Source organism: Cannabis sativa, unplaced genomic scaffold, assembly GCF_029168945.1.
Source record: "Cannabis sativa cultivar Pink pepper isolate KNU-18-1 unplaced genomic scaffold, ASM2916894v1 Contig1, whole genome shotgun sequence".
NCBI lineage: Eukaryota > Viridiplantae > Streptophyta > Magnoliopsida > Rosales > Cannabaceae > Cannabis > Cannabis sativa.
The window spans coordinates 2,493,506-2,518,458 of NW_026870037.1; the positions used below are offsets into that span (position 1 = coordinate 2,493,506).

The window sequence follows — 24,953 nt, forward strand, 5'->3', positions numbered from 1 at the left end:
AAAAATACAGTATTTTTAAAAACTTTTCCGTGTGACAGTATTTTTGTAAAAGTTAACTCAAATTTTAGTCTTTTTGTAAGTTGCCCATAACTATTTATATTTGTAATTTGATGAGGTTAGGTTATTCTTAAGAGGAAATTACACTTAGTATGGGATTTTAAAAGTTCTTATGATAAATATGGCACATTTAAGTTTGGCCAATTTATATGGTATTTTTTTGTTTTTAGGTTTTTGTATGGTATTTGATATGCCATATATATGTAATTAGGTTTCTAAATCCCATATTTACTATTTTTATTTGTTTAGGAAGTTTTATTTGTCATTGATGCCGGAAAAGTCACCGGAGTTTGCTACCGGTGCCGGAAAAGTCACCGGAGTAGCGGTCGGTGCCGGAAAAGTCGTCGGAGTTGCTGCCGGCGCCGGAAAATTCATCGGAATTGGCATTTTCGCCGGAAAAATCACTGAAAAATCACCAAGAAACCGGTTTCTTAAAGTCTAAGAAACCGGTTTCTTGGTGATTTTTCCGTTGACAATGCCAATTCTGACGACTTTTCTGACGCTAGCAGCTACTCCGGCGACTTTTCCGGCACCGACAGTAAACTTCAGAAAAGTCATTAGAATTGGCATAGTCGCCAGAAAAATTACCAAGAAACTGGTTTCTGGTTTCTTGATGAAGAAACCAGTTTTTTGGTAATTTTTCCGGTAATTTTTCTGACGACAATGGCCTGACGAATTTTCTAGCGTTGGTAGCAACTCTGACGACTAATACACCGACAGCTACTCCGGTGACTTTTTCAGTACCAACAGTAAACTCTAGGAAATTCGTCAAAATTGTCATTGTCACCGGAAAAATTATCGGGCTAATCACCAAGAAACTGGTTTTTTTTCGGTTTCTTGATGAAGAAACCAGTTTCTTGGTAATTTTTTTATATTTTTTTTTCTCTATTTGGTTGATTGATGAAACTGGTTTCAATTATTTTCAGTGTATATCATTTTTGTTTTGTTTTCATAATCTTTATTATTGTTGTGTAACAAAATTAGTTCCTTGATGAAGAAACCACTTTCTTGGTGAAGAAACCAGTTTCTTGATGAAAAAACCACTTTCTTGGTGATTTTTCTAATGATTTTGCTGGCGACAATGCCAGTTCTGACGACTTTTTTTACGCCGGCAATAACTCTGGCGATTTTTCCAACACCAGGAACTACTCCGGCAACTTTTTCGGCACCGACATCAAACTCCAGAATAGTCGTCGGACTTGGCATTGTCACTGGTAAAATTACCGAAAAATCACCAAGAAACCGGTTTCTAACATCAAGAAACCGGTTTCTTGGTGATTTTTCCAGCGACAATGCTAATTCTGACGACTTTTTCGGCGCCGGCAGCAACTCCGGCGACTTTTTCGGCACCGGCGGCTACTCCGACGACTTTTCCGGTGCCGACAGTAAACTCCGGTGACTTTTCCAGCACGAGTGACAACTTCGGCAATCACTATAGTTTTATTTGTTTTATTTTTTTAAAAAAAATAAATATGAAGGGAATTTTAATATTTTTTATGGTAATTTAATTAAGTTTTTATTTTTTATGAATTTTAAATTCAGATTTCTTTTTAATGTTTTGTATGGTTTTTTTTAGAAAAAAACCATATTTTTAGTTTGATTGGTTAGATAATGCCATATTTAGTGGTATTTACTTTTTATGCCATATTTATCATAACCTTAATAATTTTTCCCATATTTTTGAAAATAGCCCTATTCTTAAAGCAAGTAGGCCCATTCGTAAAAATAATTGGGATAATTTCAAAAAAACACAAAAATTAATAAAAAAATTACAAAAAACACGGTTTGTACTGATTTTTCAATATTTTTTTTATGGTTTTAGATTTTATTTATATAAAACACGGTCTTTTAAGTATTTTTATGTTCTACTCTTGTTATTTTGTCGTTGATTTTTTGTTATTTCCATACTATTTTTTATATTATTTTGTTGTTTTTTTTTGTTTTCTTGTGTTTTTAAAGAATATTGTAAATATGTAAAAAAAATGTAAAATTTTTACAAAAATTAATATTTTATGTAATTATCTCAAAATAATTTATTTGCATGACCGGATCAATACGACAATACCTTTGGAGTAGAGATCCCTTTCACCACAAGGTATACTCATTATTATGCTCCCGAAGTAAAAGGGTTTCATAATTTTTCTCCCAGAGTGAAGCACCTCAATACATTTCTGGATGTGTCTGCTTAGGCAGCATGCATGCCTCTTACACTAAAATACGTGTACTCCTTAACAAGGATGAGTGCACCCACTATTCTTAGAAAATACACATGTTCAAACGCTTGCATACGAAAGTAAATCAAAATTTGTCACGTCACTCGAGACAAGATAGGTCGACAACAAGTTACACGCCTAATAAGGTTGACCTATTGGGTCGTCAGTCAAGGGAAATAGTCTAATTTTAATCCATCCATTAGTGAGGATAATAAGGATTAACCACTCATTTGGCATGATTAATCTGACCAACCACCCTAGTAACCTATAAATGAAACCAACCATCTCTTGTAAATGGATCTTAGATTTTGGACTAGGATCTCATTAACAACCAAAATTCACCTCTAACCATGAAATAAAATATGAATAACCCGCCCTCTTTTTTTTGAAACAAGAGCCACTTATGGTTAGTCCTATCGGTGCTTGAAACAATTTTGTCTTCTATATATGACTATATTTTTTAGAGTCAATAATTTTATATCAGGAACTAATGTACTCAATTACACTTGTTGTAATTACTCTTCAGTTTTTCGTTGAGGTCTATCCTATACAGGTACTCAAATTGGATAAGTGATCAATTTTTAGGTTTCGACAAACAAGGGCTAAGTCTAATATCTGCAAACAAAAAGTTCTCATTACTTCCATTGAGTCTCTAATAGTTAAAGAAAAGTGACAAGTGGTCAATAATTATGGAAGCTAAATTCTTGGCTTTAACACAAAAGCCTACATGGTCCTAACAAAAGGGTTTTTTGTGTTAAAAAATGTCCAAATAACTATTTCTCTTAATAAAAATTTGTTCTTGTTGCAAGGGGCTTTCATCCACTAGCTGATTTTTATTTCAATGAGACTTTTTGCCTTATTATTAAGTCAGTTACTATTTGAATTGTGCTCACTGTTGATGTAACTAAATGATGGACATTAAGATAATTAGATGTCAATAATGCTTTCTAAAATGGAGATTTAACAAAATATATCAATATGGTTCAACAAAATTTACAAACCGCCTAACCCAAATAAATCGTCCAAATCAAACTTAATAAACCGACAAAAAATATAATCCGAAATAATACAATAAAAATCCAAACTGCCAAATAAATATATTGGGTGGTTTACAAATTATTTTAAACCGTCCAATTAACCTGAATAAACCGAATTAAACTGATTAATATATTGTTTAATAAAAGTGTATATGATATATTACATAAATTATATTTATTAGTCAAACTATTTTGTATTTAAAGTTTGAACATTTTAGTGTTTAACTTAAAATCTAGACTTTATAGTTAATAATTTTTATTGTATTTGGGTATTGAAATTAAAGTTTAAAATCTATACAATATTATTACTTTTTTTTTATTATTTTATTCAATTATTTCATATTTACTCAATTATATTTATCTTATATTAAATTTTTTAAAATTAATTTAGACTATAACATTTTTTAACTTGAAATATAAATAATGTATTTTCATTTTTTTAAAATCTAATTTTTTGAATTAGAAACTAAAAATAATAATTATAAAAAAAAAAGTGAAGAACGGTTTGGACGGGTTAATCCAACCAAATCGACGAAATCATTAGGCGGGTTGAACTTTTTCTAATTTTAAGGGCGAGTTACAATTAAATATTTGCAACTCGATATTTATATTGGGTTGGTAAAAATATACTATAACCCGACCAAACTGACCGACGTACACCCCTAGGTTCAACCATTCGAGTTTATTGATACCACATGTTTGAAAAAAATCTGCAAGCTACATAAAGCATTATATGACCTTAAAGAGGCTCCTAGGGCTTGTTCGAAAAACTTTTAAGTGCTCTTACAGGTTTTGGTTTTGTGTTTGCTTAAACAAATCACTCATTGTTTGTTAAGATTTCATTAACAAGTCACACTTATGTCGTCATTTATGTTGATGATATCGTGATAACAAACAACGATGAACAACTTCATTTTCCCTTATAACATACCTAAGTAACACTTTTGCTTTAAAGGATCTGGCAAACTTCACTACTTTCTTGGCTATCAAGTTCTTTACACACTAAAAGGGATTTTGCTGTCCCAACAAAAATATCTTTAAGATCTAATTTGCAAACCTCAACTGCAAGGGGTGAAAACGCAGAGCACTCCTATGAATAGTGGGTTAAGGCTTTCCAATTTTGGTAGGGAACTTATTCCTAATTATGCTCTTTATAGGTCCATTGAAGGTGCACTCCAGTATGCCATAAACACGAGACCAAACATAGGATTTAGTGTAAATAAAGTGTGTCAATTTGTGCACAAATCTTATCAAGTGTTAGGCTTTATGTTCTAAAAGAAATTGAATAAAGGGTAATATATTTATGAATATAGGAAATATAAATATATTATTAATGAATATTGTTAATTATATATTATAATTAATTTTTGCCTAGATTTTTTCTCAAAATATGTGGTACTCTAGGAGGAAGCCATGTGGTAATGAGGCCCTGCTGCGGGACGTGCTACAACAAAACATACATGCGAGGCGCGTGAGTCAAGAATCGCTTCAGAATTTTAGTCATCTCCGAGAGGACCTTCTGGGACGGTAGTTAGTTGCCTTTTCCCCTCTGGGAGAAGACTCGTCTCAAAGAGGCTATAGTTGGATTGTATGGGATTCAGTGTGTGGCCCAAGGCTGTCACTATGCGCAAATTTAATGCGACATGGGGAAGGTCAACCTACTTTCTACCATGGAAAGTGTGTTTAAGGCTTTAAACCTATAATTCTTTGACTTTGCAACATCCCATGCCTCGTTTGACGGCTACATTGTGAACTGTCAAGTCATCAGTAAGAGAAAAATCTTGTCTCACCAATCACCTATATTGAGCCAAAGCACATACCTATAGAATAAGAAATCATGACCTAAGGCCAAGTTTAGGAAATTGTACAAAGTATAATCAAACAAGCAAGACAAAGGTGGCATTTTTATCACCATTATGAACCTATAAATACCCCCAAGAATGTGAAGAAAAGGGGATCAATAAAATTGTTCTCTGAAAGACAATACTGAAATAAAATAACTTATGGACTAAGGTTGTTTAATGCCTCAACCACGTAAAAATACTCTTATTAAATTTGCATTAATTACTCAAAATAACTTGAATTAATTATTGCTGAAAATCTTGGTCAATATTTTAGTACTTTTATTGAGAGTTGTAGGAAGCTTTCTAAAAGGAAAATTGTAACCATTATTGTACGAGGATGGTCTTAACAAGGAATGCTTCGCGTCCTTCAAGCCAACATAAAGCCCCAAGGTGTTCGGATGAGGATGTGGCCTCTTGAGTGGATGTTGAAGGAGAAGGAGATACCAACGACACTGAGTATACAAAAGGCCATAATGACTACAAAGCATACGAAGAAGATGATTGTACGAAATTGATTGCATTAAGGCAACGAGCTACTAAACATGATGCCAAGATAGCAGAGCAAAAATAGCAAAATAAAAGGATGCAAGATGCATTGGTCGCTATGAAACATGTGATGGAAATTACGGGTATTCATGTGTACCCAGCAGTTGTGCCATCCGTGCATGAGAAGACGAGAGTGTTTGTTTTGTAGTACTAAATCAGATACGCAGTGGAAAAGTTTTGTGCTGCTAATTATCATTGTACCATATCCCAATAGATATCCAAATGTGTGTACGTTAAATCAAAACATAAGAATAGTAAGTTTAGAACAAATACATCTTGATGACTATGAAGGTATCTTCAAACTTTCTCGTATGTTGTATCCCTGAATCTAGTTGATGAGGATGTTGCAATTGGAATCACACTAGTGTCTTCCGAATTGTTCCACCAACACAAGGAATAGTGTGGGCTATTAGGATAAAGTGTATAAGTTTGTTCTTGTTGAGTTCTCAACACATGAGAAAGAGCAATTGAGAGAGAAAACTGTTTTCTTTTTCTCCGTTTAATTTCGAAAATTATGGTTTAGATTAAGTGTGTTATGATTTCTCAAATCAGGCTTTTATTTATAGTAGTTAAATCCCTTTCATTAAATCATATTTAATTGTTTAAATAAATAAAAATCTATAACTGAATTCGGTTACTGATATTTATGAGAGAATCTTTCAACCACTTGAAAGAATATCTCAACAACTTTGAAATATCTATACTTTCCAAATTAAATATTCACCTAATTGAATTAATTAAATAATTAATTAACCGAAAAAGAGTAACTCCATAGGGACAGGATGTATGCTAGGTGCCTACCCTTGTTCTTTAGGACAAGGTTGAGATCTTTTGTCCTGACAATTTTTGTCTCAACAAATATTGTCTTGACAAATTTTGTCTCACCAAAGTCCATCTAAATGATGTAATATCATTCCAAAATTTTAAAGAGGTCATTTACCTCACTAAAATCTCAAAAAATAGTAATTTTACCTAAAAATTCAAAAGTGCACTAAAATTCAAATTCATAATAAATGGCATTCCAAAAGAAGTCATTCACCTCTTAATTAATAAAGCATCACAAAGATTACTTTGAACTACATTTGACTTGATTTCTAAAAAATGATACATAAACAACTTAGTTGCTAAGACTAAGTGCAGTTACCAATACCGCAAAAAGATATAAAACACAAATCTCAAAATTCTATAAAAACTCATCCACCTAAGAATTTTCCTAAGTTTTGAAATAGCAAAAAAAAAAAAAAAATGTAAACAGCTTGATTAAGCAAAATTAGAGTTCAACTGCAATTTTAAATTCATACCAATTTTCATTTTCTTAAAAATTACCCTAATTATTTAATATCATCATGATTAAAATCAAATACTATTTTTTTTTAAACAAAAGAAATGTAATTAAGAGATTATTCTTATAATCTTATTATAATCTTGAGTTGATCAAACTTAAAACTAATAAACTCTTGTATTATTAATTTGACATAAATAAAATTGTGTTTTACATTTATTTTTAATTTTTAAATATAAAATTTTTACTTTAACACCCAGTATAATAGGATAAAAGAGGCTTCAACTAGTTCAAGAAATAATTATATCTCCATGTGTTTTGCTAATGTGTCAATCCACTTGAAATTAAAGTTAATTTTATGCATGCTGCATATAGAAAGTGTATTATTCTCAAAATGAGCAACGCATATCAATCATTTGGAGGTTGTTTGACTTTACAGTTTAAAACTATTTTTTATTTTTTAAAATTGAAAATAGTTTTTAAAAACTGTTTTTTAATAATTGAGTTTTAAAAAACTAGAAAACAGAAAACATTAAAATGCTGTTTTCAATTTTCAAAAATATTTTTTTTTGTCTAACATATTATATTTTGCTCACATACTCAGATCCTAGACCCGAAACTATACCCGAACTTAGACCCGAATGGGTTAATGTTATGGTACGATGATAAAATATTGATTTTTTTTTCCTAAAAAAAATCTAAAAAATAATTTTTAAAAATTTGTGCCAAACACCATTAAATGTTTAAAATAACAAAAAACTATTTTTTATTCTCACATTTAAAAACACAATTTTATAAACTAAAAACTGAAAACACATCCAAACAAGCTTTTAGAGCCTCTGTTTTCAATTTTCAACTTTAAAAATCGTGGTTTTAAAGAATAAAAAATAATTTTTTTGTCATTTTAAAAATTTAATAATGTTTGACACAATAAACTATTTTTAAATTTTTTTCTTATTAAAAAAAATCAATATTTTAACATCATATCATAACATGAACTCATCCGGATCCGGGTTCAGATTTGGTTTCGGGTCTAAGATCCGAATGTGTGAGTAAAAATATAATATATGTATATATATGTTAGACAAAAAATTATTTTTAAAAATTGAAAACAACATTTTAATGTTTTCTGTTTTCAAATTTTTTAAAACTCAATTCTTAAAAAATTTTGTCAAACATCCCTTATTAATTTTTAAAAACTTAAAACAGAAAACAAGTTATGAAGCCAAACAAGCTCTTACCATCACATACTGGTGTAAACAAAGCCTATGCACCAGCCGAACCCTTACTCATAGACCCAAGAATTTGAAGAGAAAATGCAGCCAAAATTTCACAATGCAAGTTTGATAGGAATATAACTCAGCAACAGGGGGAATAAAATATCACCCAGCCAGCTCAGCGGCTCATAACCCCAAGAATTTGAAGAGAATGCAAACAAAATTTCACAATGCAAAGCAATATATCTCAGCAACAAGGAAATAAAATATAAACAGCAGAAATGGCTATCAAATTACGCAAGCACCCATAAAAAAACAACAGATTACACAGAACTGATAATTCACCCTGATTCAACATCTGTGTATTTGAGATGTGATATTGAAAGTAGAAACCAGAAATTTTTTAACAGAACATTGATATATTTTTGGTATACCAAAATGAAAGGAAAACGAATAGCTTAATAGGACTTCCCACAGTGTATTAAGCTCCCAGCACCCAAAAACAGACCAAAAATAGCTGCACTACCAAGTGTTGTTTGTCCAATATACCTAATCTTCAGTAGTCCCGGGACCTGTATTCCTCAACAAATATATGAATGAGTAAAAAACTTTCCCTTTTAGGAAAAAAAAAAAGCAAAGTAAGTATGAAACCGCAAATGCATAACATTGATGGCTATAGTAAAGAGACTGTCATATACTAAATTTAACAACCTTAACCTAACAATATTACAACAAGCAATATAAATGCAGAAGTAAAAAGAAGTCCAAGATTACAAAGCCAAAAGTTATTGCTGAATGCTCCATTAAAGCATCGTTTCACATTTTAGTTAGAAATCCTCTCAAGTGAGGATATCAGTTTAATCTGTCACCCTTCCGTTTAGCCGAACGCTATGATTCACTTTCTTTTAAATGGGAAGTCAAACAAGTAAAAAAAAAATGATCAGCGCTCTATAAGAGGCCACTACTTGGTTTTTCAAGCAATTCTGTGGCCCTTTTTTAAATGTTAAAAATAATAAAAAGAAAAGGAACAAAAACTATTAGGAATATACAGAAGGAAAGAGATCCAATAGGGCATGCTATTAGTCTAGAGTCATCTCCTTTTTCCATCTTTTAGCACAAGAAACAAAGCCAAAGCAAAACCAAAAAATCTGGGGCTTACATCATGGGCGACCACAACCAATTGTCTTGTTAATTCTTAAGAAATAAAGATATTTGTCATCTCTTTTCTAGAATTTGCACCAATTTAGTGTGTTTTAAACAAATATTCTTTGAGTTTTGTTGGTTTAATGCATAGGTTTAGTTTAGGGATAAGATTACTTAATTGGGTGTAATATTATAAAAAAATGCAAGAACAACTAGTCACTTTAATTTTAGGCAAAGGCAAATCACGCAGTGCATGGAGAAAAATACTTTTTGGCAACATCTAAATGTTGTGGAACTTGCCTGGCTCTCTTGATATTAAACACCTATTATACTCGCCTCAATATCTTATAGGATGAGCTCAATGATTTCAAATGGTGCCTGTAATCATATTCGAGATCAGATCTTGATACAAGTGGCTCACGTTTTTTCGACTAGTAAAAGAATAGTGTCAATGCTCCATCAATGTTTGCTCTTCTCTGTTGTCAAATTCCATGGCTTTTGCTACAGCTTCAGTCCCCAAACAAAGATGTGACCAGCCTCTTCACTCTCGTTGTTGTTGTTTTTTGGGTCACAATATGGATAGCTGTTATAAATTACCCACCTAGGTATTTTATCTCAAAAACAAGGCCCAAATGAATATCCATTAGCCCCATTTGAATGGGAGATCCTAGGGCTAATGCAATGACCTCCCTTTCAATCCATTTCGCCATTTCCTGGAGCTCTACCTGGACCATTGTCATTGATGTTGTCCTTTGCATTGTCGCCGTCTCTGCTCTATCTATGTTGTCATTGTTGATGCCACATTTCATGTTGCCACCATATCCTTACCAGGCCATGCTATTAAATGATATTGGAATTATGGAAGCGTAATGTACCTAGTACATTGGAATTATGGAAGCAAAATGTACCTAGTACGGAAAATTGGTTGCCTTTTGTAGGCAATCACTGGTAAGTCCTACCTGGTAAACTATCCAACTCACAACCCAACCATGGCAGCAACCCATTTGTGACTCTCATGACCGACCACCTCTCCCTTTTTCCAGAAATGTCACCCAAACCCGTTTATTTGTACTTTAAGAGATACAAGTAAATCTCAAGTCAACTACAATATAAAAATTCTATTTTTTTCTTAAATGTGTATGTAATAATATGAGAATTGTAATCAACCCATTTAATGTAATATTGTCAACCCGTCTATAATCAATGTGCTTAGTTAGCTCAAGAAACACAAAATTCAATGCAATTTGAAAACCAACTTGATTATCACACCGCAATATTATTTGTATAAAAATTTCAAGTCCTTCATCAGTCAAAAGTTGATAGATACATTATCTTCTAATGCTCTAATGCTTCTCAATGATAAATTGCTAGAGATGACATTAACCGGGTGACTATATTGACTAAATATGCAAAATTTGGATGAGTCAAACTAAAATATTTTAACTTTTTAACCATCCATCGATACCTCTTAGAAGGTTCAAATAGTTCCCCACCTTCAGTAATGTACATGTTTGAATTCATTAGAGCACTAAAAGACTTTGCTCCCAATTCTCAGTTAATAAGTCAATGACATATTTTCTCTAAAATAGAAAGATGCCTATTTAGCTCCTTGTGACTTCAACACCAAATAAATACTTAAGCATGCCTAAGTCTTTCACGTGAAATTCAGTGAGAAGGAAAGACTTGAGAGATGGAGTTCTTGTAGGATCACTTCTAGTAATAACAATACCATCCACATACACAACTAATAGAAGATTACGTTCTCGGCTGGGGCTCATGTGACGCACCCCATAGTAGGTAGGGGTGATCTACCTCAAAGGGTCTTGGCCAACATTCGTGGATGGGTTGGAGCTCTCATGGTTGCACCCAGAGAAAGGAGCCACGCATGGTAGCCCCATCCAACCCTTTTGACAATTAAAACAAAAATAAAGCTTTTGTTTGTTTGTACAACACAAAATGATCAAACATACTTTTTATCATACCAAAATTTTCCACTACATACAAGATTTTTGAAGACGACAAACTCCTCTTGAGCAACAAACCCAAAAGATTGCTCTATATACACCTCAACCTGAAGATTACCATGAAGAAAAGTGTTCTTTATATCAAGTTGATACAAAGGACAATGATGAGTAGTTGACATTAAAATAAACCAAATAGGTCAAGTTAGCAACAGGAGACAATGTGTCAAAATAGTCCACGCCATAAATTTGAGCATAGCCCTTAGCAACAAGACATCCTTTCATTCGAGTAACTGAGCCATCTAGATTGATCATAATTGCAAACACCCATTTCCATTCTATAGCCCATTTCCCCAAAAGTAAATTGACCTAGTCCCGAGTACCATGACACCCAAAGCATTCATCTCTTCTATCATTTTAAATAAGCCTACTAGGAAGGGATACACGATAGGTATCATCTCCTTGTGGAGTTTTACGAAATATGTTCTTGAGTCATTTTCGTATACTGATACTTGAGCTGTAAAATGGTCTCTAGTCTCAAACTTTCACAAGATGAAGGTGAGCTCCTTGTTGATCCTACAAGGTATAGACAACTAATTGGGAAACTTATATATCTAACCATCACTCGACTTGTCATTAGCTATTTAATGATAGGCAATTGGGAAGAACCACATCTCAAGGAAGCTAATCATAGTATTTAATACATAAAAAATGTTCATGGTGAAGGTATCTTTTTCATCCTTTCAAATACATGTGAAGGTTTTCCAAATTCAAATTGGAAACACACTCAACACTCAAAGGCCCATCACCGATTTTTTCTTTTTCTTGGATCATCTCCAATACCATGGAGGCCCAAGAAAAGACATATTGTGTCACATTCTTCAGCAAAAGAAGAAATCATGCTATAGTAAATACCACTTGTGAGATTACTTGGCTTTTTTCCTTGATGAAAAATCATTGCGTCCCTAATCCTTGACCAACTCTTTTCTTTTGCGACATTCAAGTTACTCTCCACATTGATGTTACTCCTATTCATTTTGAGTGCACCAAACGTAAAGAGATAGAAACCCATACTGTTCGAGAAAAGTTGCAAGCAAGAACATTGATGACATTGCAAGTTTCAAACCAACATCAAAGGTTGACAAAATTTATTCTCCATCTTGGGGGGAAGTATTACATGATACTTTAGCATTTTTCTATCTAACCGTGTTTGTAGTTTTCAGAATTAGTTAGAGTATTATGAGCTGTCAATGTCATAGGGTTTGAGTTATATTGTATATTATCTTTCTTTACCGTTTGTATATAAATTTGGCCTTGTAATCTTTTGAAGACTAATGAGATTGAATTAATGAGATTGAATATTTAAGGTTACATTCCATTCCTCTTACTTCTCTAATAAAAAGGCTTTGCACTGTAAAGAAGATAACGTAAGAATCTTTACTGGAGATACTGAAAAATTCAGAACAATGAAAATAGAAGTAACGGAACATCGAATATGGAAGTATATGCAGCAATAGACAATGCAAAAATAATATATAAAAAAGGAGCCAACTTTGAAGTCACTACAATATCATATGTTGAAGTCTAAGACAGGATCAGATTATGTACCTTATACCTAATAGCCTCGTATGTTCCATATACAGCGCCTGGATGTAAAGTTAGTATTAGAAACAAAATCATAAAAGACTTGACTATTCAACTAAGTTAAATCCAAGCAATTGTAAGGGAATAAGAAACTTAGGCAGGAGGCTAGAACAGTCATTAAAACTAAAAGTACCGAGATTCTTCAGAATTCTTAGACTAATCAAACATCCATCCAAGGTAATCTTTATCATCTTAGACAAAAGCAACATTAGAAAGTACACAACTGATGTAGGAATTCCTAAAGTTCCGGAAAATTGTGGGATAGGGTTGGACTGAAATGCACTTTATTGGTAGAAACTGTTACTTATTTTTTGTTCTTTTTTTCGAAAAGAGACAGAGGTGTATGAAGGAAAACTGTGCTAACAAAAGATTAATACAATAAGAATAATTCCTAAAACAAATAAGACTTAGGACTTGTAAAATAAAACATGTAAACATCAAAGGAAAGGAATTGTATTAATAATGGTTTGATATTAATTATCATCGGGGGTGTTCCAACTTCCAAATGCAAACCAAAGCCAAATGATGTATATAACTTGTGAGTGTGACCAAGCTCTATACATGAAATTCATAGATAAAACCATAGATGCAACAATGAACTGTTATAAAAAATAAATAAATAAAATTTCTCAGTACAGCACAGTACAGCGCGATGCTTAAAAATCAAGAAACAAATGTATAATGCATCATGAAACTCGAAACTCAAATTGCTAACTTCCAACGCAGACCACGAATTCAGATACACATATAATGAAATTTAAAAATAAAAAGTGCACAAGTCCCATAATCAGCAGAAATTAGCGTTGAAAACCTAAACCCAGAACGACGAAACACAAAACTAGATGATTATATGATAGAGGTATTGAGAGAAATGTATATAACTCCGTATACATATATGAGAGAGAGAGAGAGAGAGAGAAGTATAGGGATAATTACCAACAGCGCCGCCAACAGCACCACCGACTGCGACTCCGGCGGCCACACGAGTCATACAACTGTCCCTGGCCATTGTAGAGAAGAAAAGCGGTTAATGGGTTTGAGAGTGAGTTTAGGGAGATCCCTGGGAACAAGTGTTTGGGTATGGCGAAGAGAAGAGTTATTATCGAATACACCGTACACGGCCGCAAATTATTTCCACTGTTTACACTTTATATGTCTATATATCCCTAACAAATATTACCTATTAGTATTTTTACTTTTAAACTTTCCATACTATTTGATTATACCGTCAAATATACATATTTTGTTAAAAAACATTTCTTAAAATATACATATTAGTATAGGTTTTGGCTCCTTTCTTCATTTCAATCAAGCCCTTTTAGCGAAGCAAGCATGGAGAATTTTAGATAATCCTGACTCTTTATTGGCCACGGTCCTACAAGCTCGTTATTTCAAGAATGGAGATTTTCTATTGGCTAAAAAAGGTGTTCTACCATCTCTAACATGGCAAAATATCTGTGATGGTAAGGATTTGTTGTTAAAGGGATTGCGTTGGAAGATTGGAACAGGACAAAGTGTACGGTGTGCTTCAGACCCTTGGTTACTTGGCAATACAACTTTTACCCCTTATTCCTATAGGGGCGACCCTGCCTTTACAGTGGAACACTATATCTCTCCTCTTAGGACATGGGATTTAAGGATTCTAAAGTCTCACTTTGGGGATATTGACATTAGAGAATCATTTCCCTTCCTCTAAGTATGTATCCTAGGGAGGATAAGTTGATTTGGCATCATTCAGACACAGGTTTTTACACTGTGAAAACCGGATATCATTTGGCGGCTAGTTTAGAATCTCAAAACGAGCACTCCTCATCTTCCACTAATCGTCAATGGTGGAATCGAGTGTGGTCTCTGCGGTTGCCTAAGAAACTTAAAATTTTTGCTTGGAGATTTATAAATGAGGCACTGCCTACTGCAGTCAATCTTGCTCATAGGAAAATTAGTACTACCAATGCTTGTTCTTTGTGCTGTTGTAGTTGGGAAGCTTCTAGACATGCTATTTTTAGGTGTAAAAGGACAAAGTCAGTTTGGCAACAATTTCAATATCGAATTCAGATGCCGAACATTGGTAATGCTAAAGGTTTCGATATCTTTTCCTACATTGCTGCTGCTCATAATGATGAGGAACTTGGGCAGATTGTTTGTTTAATGTGGAGCATATGGTCTGAACGGAACAAAGAGACTCATGGTACAAAGCCTAAAGCGGTTGATGTCTTGTGTGCATCATCAGTAGCTTACCTGAACCAATTCCTTAAAGCTACTGCTTCTACACTTACTGTTGCTGGTGCATCATCACAGGGCACTTCTTCGTCCAATTTTGCTCCCTCTGCTACAGATAAATTTACTCCCAAATGGCGATCTCCTCCATCAGGTTTCACTAAACTTAATGTGGATGCGGCGTGTGATCAAACTGAAGGACTCATCGGCTTTGGTGCGATAATCCGAGGTCATACTGGTGATGTTATTGCTGGGTTTTCAAAGCCTTTTCATGGTTTTTTTCTCCCAAAAGACATGGAAGCTGCTGCTCTCTTACACAGTCTGCAATGGGCAATACAGAACCAACTTCCCATCCATTTTATAAAGACCGATTCCCTTGTGCTGGCCAATGCAATCAATTCTATGTCTTCTACTCGTTTTGCATCTTCTTTTCATGATTTAGTAGAGGACATTGTTTATCTTTTATCCTACTTTACTGGAGTAAAGGTTTCTCATGTAAAAAGAGAAGCCAATAAAGCTGCTCATGCTTTATCTAAATTTGCTCTTCAATTGGATGAAGATAGTTCATGGTTGGGTGAAATTCCTTACCCAATTCATTCTGTTGTTATTGATGATTCTTTTAATTAATAATAACAGTTCTTTCTCAAAAAAAAAAAATATAACACTTGTATAATTATATCTTTTTTCGTTTCGTTAAAATTAAAAGTTAATAATTCCTTCCTTCAAAAAAAAAAAAAAAGTTAATAATTCCTTAAACTTTAATTAATATAAAATTTTACTCTTTTTTATTAGAAAAAATTAATTTTAAAAATAATAATATTTTATTAATTATGTAAAAATTATTGAAAGCTAATTAAAATATTAAATTATTTAAAAAGTATTAAGTTTACTTAAAAAAATCTAAATTATTCTTAAAAAAAAATCGAACTTTATTTTATTTATAAACACCTATCTTACAAAATCAAACTAAAATTATTGACAATCCAATAAGTAATTTAAACAAACTAAGTTTTCTTGAAAAAAATAAAAATAAAACTTATTTATATTTGAAATTCCGTATTTTGATATTCCCAGTTTAATTATTTAATTAAGTGATTAATTAAATGCGGAATAATGAAACTGGTACTGAAAACAGTTTTTCCGTAGTTACAAAATACTACTCTGTAACTCCAAAGAAACCTAGAAAAACAAACATTGCATAAAAGTAAAAACACACAAGATTTTTTAACGTGGTTTCAACAATCCTTTCAGATTGTTACTAGTCCACGAGGCCACACCCAGAGATAAGATTCATTAGATCGGTATCAAAAAAATACAAAGTAATTGACTTATGCATAAATAGACTCCCTCTTATTGTATGCCGCAAGCTTGATGTATTCCACCTACTAACCGAATCTTAATAAAACTCCAAGAGCTCGAACTCCCTTCGATCACCTTGAAGAGTGCTTGAATCCTCTCGATTCAAGGCTTAAAGGCTATCTCCCGAAAGCCTATACAACCATCTCCCGAAGGTTGTGTGCTTGTATCATCCCGATGCAAGACTTCAAAAGCAATCTCCTGAAAGCTTGTAAAAACCCTTCTCCCGAAGGTGTGCTTGTATCCTCCCGATGCAAGACTTCAAAAGCAATCTCCCGAAAGCTTGTATATACCTTCTCCCGAAGGTGCACTGATGTTCTTCTTCGTTGTAGACTTGAATACAGACTCAAGACAATACAAACAACAAATAAACAGAGTAAGAGTCGAACAACTCTTCTCTACATAACAAAGACACTCTTTCCTTAAGATATGAAAGTGAATGAAAGAGATACAAAACCTAGCTGCTATAAGATGTATTTATAATGAATATACATCTTATTGACAGCTTACATTGGGTCTGAACAAGACCTCAACCCACTAGAAACTTCCCTAAAATAATTCTTCAATCAGTCCAGGAATTTCCGTTTCTGTACCTACAGAATCGTGGGCAGTAACTACAACTTTCCTTTTATAGAGAAGGAAAGTTTAGCTCCGGTTTTCTCTTCAAGAAATCTGATCTGAGAAAATGGGAAACTCAACACAAGATCAGATTATACAGCTGGTTAGATAAAAACGAAATGGGTAACCAAACTTACCATGTTTACATTTTTTTCCAAAAATAGGAAAGCTAGACAACTTTCCTTCCAAGTTTGAATACACAAAATAGGAAACCATATTAAACACATACCAGCCGAAATTAATAGGAAATAATAAAATATTTTTGTCAATTAAATATGCCAAAAATGGAATTAACAATCTCCCCCTTTGGCACTTTGATTGACAAAACATTTTATTATGAGAAAACCTGCATCAAGTGTTAGAAACCAAAGCAACTAGCTTCTTAAAGATAAAAGAGTATAGAAAATACTCCCCCTGCATGAAAGCACTCTAACACATAAAACAAAGAACTTTTTTTGGACGGAAAAGCTTACAAACCGAAAATAAAGCAACTTTTTAAACGGAAAAGTGCACAAACCACAAACAAGACAACTCCCCCTAAAACCAAGGGTCCAAAGTTGTAACATAGAATCCAAACAATGAATCCACAAAAAAAATAATACTACTCCCCATTTTTGTCTATCAAGGAGCCAAAGATAACAAAAAAAACATGGACAAAGTCATAAGTTCAAGCATACATTACTAAAAAGCAAGAGATAAAAGATTGAACCACTTATTCATCATCATTGGGTCGAAAGTATTTCATGATGCTGTCCATCTTCCTACGAAGCAAGGCCTGACTTGTCTCCATTCTTCCCAAACGCAAATTGACATCTGTCATTTCTGTAGGAGCAGAAGTTGAAGCAGATGCAGCAACAGGATCATTTGTAATACCAGGGGAAGTAGACCGAGCCTTTCTTTGAGCAGCTTTTCCTTGAGGAGGCTTCTCAAGAATTTTGAAAGTGGTTCCAACAGCAGGCATCTCAATTGATTCATTCTCAAGAATCAATTCCTCTTGATCAGATAAAATCTTATAAATTAAATGAGGAAAAATAAGATTGAGCCTAGGTTTCTTGCCCTTTCGAAGAGAAACAATTTGCTCCCAAATCATGTCAGCCAAATCAATTTTAGCACCAATTGAAACTTTATACAAAAAGAAAGCAAGTTATTTGAAACATTTACCGGATTGGATCAAGGAAACTAATTGGATAGGGCAAACCTCATGAGAGCAGCATGTTGATAGGTGAGTTGAGACATATGCATGGTGTCGGAGAGTTCAACATCATTATCACCAGTGAGATAACCGAACACCTTTTGACGATCAAACTCCACATCAGTTGGCTCAATTCCCATAGGCAGATTTCGTCGGAGCAGAGGACGAACCAGAAGCTCCGGTCACTGGTGCAGGCGGCGGAGGAGGGGTGATCGGAGATGCAGAGGCAGAGCCACGAGAGGGCTTCTTGGACGGTTGAGCATTTTTGGTTTTTGCCATTTCTCTTTGAAACCCTAGAACACAAACACTCTCACACTTTGAAAAAAAAAATTAGACCTTTGAGAGAAAAGATAGAAAGATAAGAGAGAGTGGTGATCGTGGGTGAGTGGGTAGTTGAAAATATATACACTTGATTTTACTTACCCAAAATCAAAAAAAAAAAAAAAAAAAAAAAAAAAAAAAAAAAAAAAACTGAAAAGGAAAGTAACTTCCTTACCTTGGAATCACGTGTGGAGAGAAAACAGGAAACCAATTTTTTTTTTTCAAAAAATGGTCAATGTTTCCTTACATGGAAAAAAGAAACCAAATATCCCCACAAAATCACAGTATTAAGAAGTAAGAACCCAACCATTTCGAAATTGCCACCAAAAAGGAAACCAAAAATAATTAATTATTTAAGGACAAGTTTCCTAAAAACACCAAAATAAGACCAAATCTCCAAAAAGAAAAGAAACACAATATAAAGAATACAATTAAAACATGTTTCCACAAATGAAAAAATAAAAGAAAAAATATTGACAAAGAATCGAAAAAAAATATGCCCCCCTTTTTCATTAATTTTTTCAAAAAATGCCTCCCAAAAAAAATATTTTACAAATAATGAACAAGAGAACACAAAGAGACACATAAAGCACTAATCACCACTTAAGAGAAAAAATAGTGTCTAAGAATACAATGAAACATAACAAGAAAAATAACAAGAATTTTTAAGAAAGCTCAATTGACAAACTCGGTCACAATTTTTTTTAAAATTTTTTTTATTATATTTAAAAGACAGAAAAAGAAAATAACCTTGATATTTTTGTAACTAAAATTCACAATGTCCGCTTGTCTTTGTCCCTGATGAAAAAATCAACCTCATAAGAATTGTCAGAAATTATTTTATCAAGCTAATGAAGTAGTAGAATGAGGTCATACCGGTTACTCAGGAAAAACTGACTCAGTCACCAAGAATATTAAAGTAAATGAAACAGTATGTAACAGCTTTATAACACCATTTTCGAGGATAAAATTTTTTTTACCACAAACTATGTCAAGCATAAGTGTGTGAAAGTGTAAGCATGGAACATTGCCCAATATGTCAAAAAGGCTTTTTCTGATAAATTGTAACCATAGGAGACGCTGTCAGACTACCTCAATGGTAGCCCTTTTCAATGGTAGCGTATCTTCTACATAACTCCTAATTACATAGTTCCAACTTACTCAGAGATGACTTTCACACATTGAGATAGGTAGCTCTATTCATCCAATGGAGCTTGAACACACAGTTTTTAAACATCATTATTCGAAAATGGTAGCTTACATAACGCTGTTTGATGAATCCAAATATTCTTGTGAGGAGTGAACAATTTTCCTGACAAACCTGTATGACACCATAACATTACAACATTAGCAATAAAATAATGACTGTAATTCTTATAAGGTTGAGATTTTCTTCTAGGACAAGGACAAGACATTATGAACTCTTAGACAACTCAAATATCAAGGATTAACAAGAACAAAAACATTAAACAGTACAAACCCCTAAGGATTTCCTTAGAGATATAAAACAGACCGAGTCAAGAGCTTTAGTAAAAAATTTATTTTCCACAAGCTCTCTAATAAAGTGATGACGAATGTCTATGTGCTTTGTGCGAGAGTGTAGAACAGGATTCTTAGAAATGTTTATAGCACTAGTGTTATCAAAAAAGATAGTTAAAGTTTTCAAATCAAACCCATAATCTGCCATCATTTGTTTCATCCATAACAATTGGGTACAACAACTACCTGCAGCAATATACTCAGCCTCAGCTGTGGACAGAGAGATTGAGTTTTGCTTCTTGCTGTGCCATGAAACCAGATTGTTTCCAAGATAGAAACTGTTGGAATTTATTTTACAAGGATCTTAGATCTACTCACAAGTATGTTGATTAACACCCTAAATATGAACTTTCTAAAACGATGAAATAAACACATATAAAGTTTAGGAAACCTTACATTGGGTGCAGCGGAATATAATGACTCCTTCCGTTCAGATATCTAGCCCTTGATTCCTTTCTGTAGCAGAGCATTATCAATATCTGAACCTGGATCTCTTTCTCTGAATCTTTGATGCTGAAACTCCTTCTTGCTGAAAGTCTTTCTTCACGATCTTCCTCACTATGATTGAGGTATCACTTGCTGTGTGTGGGCACTACTCTTACACTAAGAATTTCGAAATCTCAATGAGGAAGAGAGAGAGAGTGGGTTCGGCCAAAGATAGGGAGAGAGAAGGCTCAGTTTTTTCTGAATGAAAAAGTAGAAAATTTAAGTGTAATTTTCCTGAAGCCTTCACTATCTATTTATAGCATTCCACTAGGGTTAGGTTTGAATTATTTGGCATTAAAATAATGAAAATATCAGTTTAAATTGCCTACAAAAGTGGCCGACCCTATACAAGTGAATTTGGGCCTCACTTTTTGTAATTTTGCAGTTTTATCTTTTCTGCATCTGATTTTCTCAAAAACGCCAATTTTCTAATTCAACCATTTAAATGCCAATTCTAACTATTTAATAACTATAAATAATTATTAAATAATATTGTCATTTATCATATTTATTAATTGAACCATACAAAGTATCATAATTAACAAATATGCCCCTAAAACTCTTTCTTTACAATTTCACCCTTACTTAGTGAAAAATTCACAAATAGACATAGTCTAATTTGAGAATTATAATTGATTAATCAAAACCAATTACATGAGTTTTACAAGCAATATTATCTCAACTAGTGCCGGGACCATGGGTCTATATAACCGAGCTTCCAATAAGTGGATCAAGAATTTATTACTAAAATTCACTAACTTATTAATTCTTCGTTGAATCCACGCATAGAACTTAGAATTGAACTCTCAGTATAATAGAATGCTCTATATGTTCCACCATATAGACACATCATTAGTTATCCATTGTTAAAATCCTAATGTGATCACTGATCCTCTATATGAATGATCTACACTGTAAAGGGATTAAATTACCGTTACACCCTACAATGTATTTATTCCTTAAAACACTTGACCCCTTATAAATGATATTTCAGCTTATGTGAAATGAGTACTCCACCATTTATGTTCGTTTGGTCAAGCTCGAAGGAGATCATCCTTTGCTTACTATTCGCCAGATAGAAGCTATAGATTCCATGTTTATGATAGCGCTCCCACTCAATTGCATTACTGTGTTCCCAAAATGTACGTATCACCCTGACCTAAAATTAGGCTTAACTAACAAATCAAAGAACACGAATAGCCTCTCGAGATTGAGCCTAATCATATCAGGATTAAGATCATTTAATCTAGGATCAACTAGGCGATATTGACTTGAATAGATATTACGGTAAGTTTAATAAATCTAAGTCAAAGTTCAATATCGGTCCCTTTTGATGCATACTCCATGCATCCAACCTGAGCTTTACTTTAACCAATGCTCTGGAAAGAACATAGCACTTCTCCAAATGCAAGTAAACTCTGTTGTAGATTATCATATCAGTAAAACCCTCTGTCTGATAAATCTAGGAAACTTTATTCACATAGTCATGTTTACTTTCCAATGTGTTGACGACACAATAAACAGGATCAAGTATGTGAAAAGGGTTTCAGATGAATTTATACATTATGTACATATAATCATGAAATAAATCATATGAATTGTAATACCCTAGAATTAAGGAATGGATTAGCAAAAACCCTAATTAGATAATTATGAATAATTGAGGAATTATATTATTATATAGTTCAATATATGTGAAATTTTATGAATTTTAATATGTTAAAGACCCCGTTGGTGAGCCAGGGGCATTTTGATAATTATGACCCGAGAAAGGGTAAATTGTTGAGATTAATTTAATTACGTGCTTAATATAACTATATTATTATATAGTATGCCTCTGTTATCTTTTCAGGTGTGTTCTGACAGGTTGACGCGGTATAGTCACAATCGGGTATTTCGGGCCGAACCGGGTTTGGGGCCGAAATACATTTTTGGGATTTTATATTGGCATTTTATGGTTGAGTGAATAATCTGAAATTTATTTAGATGTAATTGGTGATGGAAATGACTTTATTGCCCTTGTTTTGTGCATAAGCTTTTATTTGGCCCAAGAGGGCATTTTTGTCATTTTGCCTATTTGAGTATTTCTAACAAAATGAATTGTGAGTAAATGAAATTCATTCTTTCTGGTTTTACTCAGCCCTAAACGACCCTCCCTCATCCTCTCTATATTTCATCTTTTCAACCATTTTAATTCTTGAAAAATTAACCTTGAATCTTACTTGAAGTTGGTGGAAATCTTGGAGGGATTTTGTTAAAGCTTTGTAGGCTTGGAATTTGGGTAATACTTTGATCTTCTCTTTAATAAATTCTGAGTTAGGTGAAACTTGATATATGTTTTATGCTATTGTGTTTGTTCTTGAATGCATGTGGGTGTAATTATGTTCATATAAGCTAAGTTATGCTTGATTGTGTTAGTAGAATGGAGTATGTTGTTTTGTGGTGAGTTCTAGAGAGAATTTTAGGTTTTGATTGGTGTTTATAATCTGTTTTAAGCTTTGAAGTTTATTGTTGTTGCTAAGCTTGAGTTTGGACATGGTATTCAAGCTTTTGGGTATGGAATTTTGTTGATTTTGCTCAAGCTTTGGAGCTTTAGTTGGATGTTGTTGATTAATGTTAGAATTGATGTTTGTTGTGATGATTTTTAACTGTAAGAAGTTAATTTTGGGTATGGTATGATTGAGGTTCGAAGTTATGGAAAATTAGCATGTTTAAGACCTTAAAAATGGAGTTTTGGGGTGTTCTAAACCCAGTCGTCGCGACGGGATTTTCGGCCGTCGCGACTGGATTTGGCAGTGAGAAATTCTGTTTTTCTCAATTTTGTTTTGGCCATAACTTTTGACTCGGGACTCCGTTTGGGACGTTCTTTATATCGTTGGAAAGCTCGTTCCGAGCTCTATTTGATTATCTGTGTTTTGAATCCCATGTTTATATTTTGTGAAAGTGAAATTGGGGATTAACCCTATTTGTAAAATCCCGGATTGTGTGACTAGGATTACCGGCACCAGATCAGGAGCACCCAGGGATTTGGAATCTCTACTATTGCGGGACAACAGGTAAGACAGTGATTAGCACGTAGAGTATGCGCAGTGGCGCTTATGTTGAGAATGATATGCATGAATGTTAAGTAACCGGGATTAGGGTTATTACCCTAATAGGAACGGTCTAATAGCCTAGGGTTATTACCCTAGTGATATATGTGTATAAATGCCATGCCATGTTAATTGAAATGAGATTTAAGGATTATGTGCTCAAGGCATAATCAAGTTGGACTCGGTACTCATAACCGAGATGAACCACTTCTAAGGCCTTAATGTAATTAGACGTGTGAGAGCAACACGTGGGTCTACATCACGTAGATTTAATTAGATGTGTGAGCGCAACACATAGGTCTACGGTACGTAGACATAAATGGGCATGTTGATATAATGATCAGGTCTGTGCTATACAGACATATGTGAATGAGCATAATATATTTGTTATGATTTATACTGTCTTGCTGGGCTTGGCTCACGGGTGCTCTACTGTGCAGGAAAGGGTAAGGCATTAGCTGATCAGCCATGAGTTTCAGGAGCAGGGCGAAGAATGTACATGTTCATGCCACTTCAGACCAAGCGGGTTATGGGTCTTACAGTGTTGACTTTTGTATTCTGTTTTGCCGCTTAGGTCGGCTAGTAAGAAAGAACTTGTAATAAGTTTGTAAATATTTTTGGGATCCCAACTATTTTGAAAAGTTTAAATATATTACAAGTTTATTTTCATTCTGATTAATATAAAAGTTTAAATTCTGCGCTATTTTAATTAGTAATCCCGATTAGGGGATTAGGGTTTCATAAGCTTTTTGGGTAGCGTGCCTAATTATTTAGGGCGTTACATGAACCATGCAACATTAAATGTTATTTCTGATCTATATTAATAAGTAAATCTGATTGTATTGAAATGAGTTTTATTTAGGGCATAAAACCCAACAAACTCCCACTTGCACTAATATAAAACTAAAAGTGCGTTTCAAATAATCTCAACACCTTGATATACAAATATAGTGTAGTAGTAGTAGTAAACTCCTCGTAATAGGATCTGAAAGGTTGAATTAAACACAACCTTTTCTCCACCATTACTCTTCCTTTAATCACAAAATCATTGATAATGTGAAATTCCTCTCTATATGTCTACTCTCTTGGGATACTGGATTCTATATCTTTGGCAACTACTTTTGGTTAATCAAGAAATTAACACTAGTAGTTTAATGCAATTAGGAATGATGCCAAAAATGTATAGAA

General features: G+C 33.4%; 1 protein-coding gene and 1 long non-coding RNA gene across 2 annotated transcripts; one reads left to right on the plus strand and one right to left on the minus strand.

Moving 5' to 3' along the window:
* Nucleotides 1–8,478: 8,478 nt before the first annotated feature.
* On the minus strand, nt 8,479–14,086 carry LOC115721380 (uncharacterized). The gene is made up of 3 exons (XM_030650665.2): nt 13,881–14,086; nt 12,909–12,946; nt 8,479–8,768 (listed from the first exon to the last, which is right to left on the minus strand). Exons 1-3 carry the CDS (start codon nt 13,951–13,953, stop codon nt 8,655–8,657), a joined length of 225 nt encoding a protein of 74 aa, XP_030506525.1. The 5' UTR covers nt 13,954–14,086; the 3' UTR covers nt 8,479–8,654.
* A 9,591-nt stretch (nt 14,087–23,677) lies between these two features.
* Nucleotides 23,678–24,468, plus strand: LOC133032950 (uncharacterized). The gene is made up of 2 exons (XR_009685483.1): nt 23,678–23,729; nt 24,206–24,468. It is a non-coding gene; the product is annotated as an uncharacterized LOC133032950 (long non-coding RNA).
* The last annotated feature ends 485 nt before the right edge of the window (nt 24,469–24,953 follow it).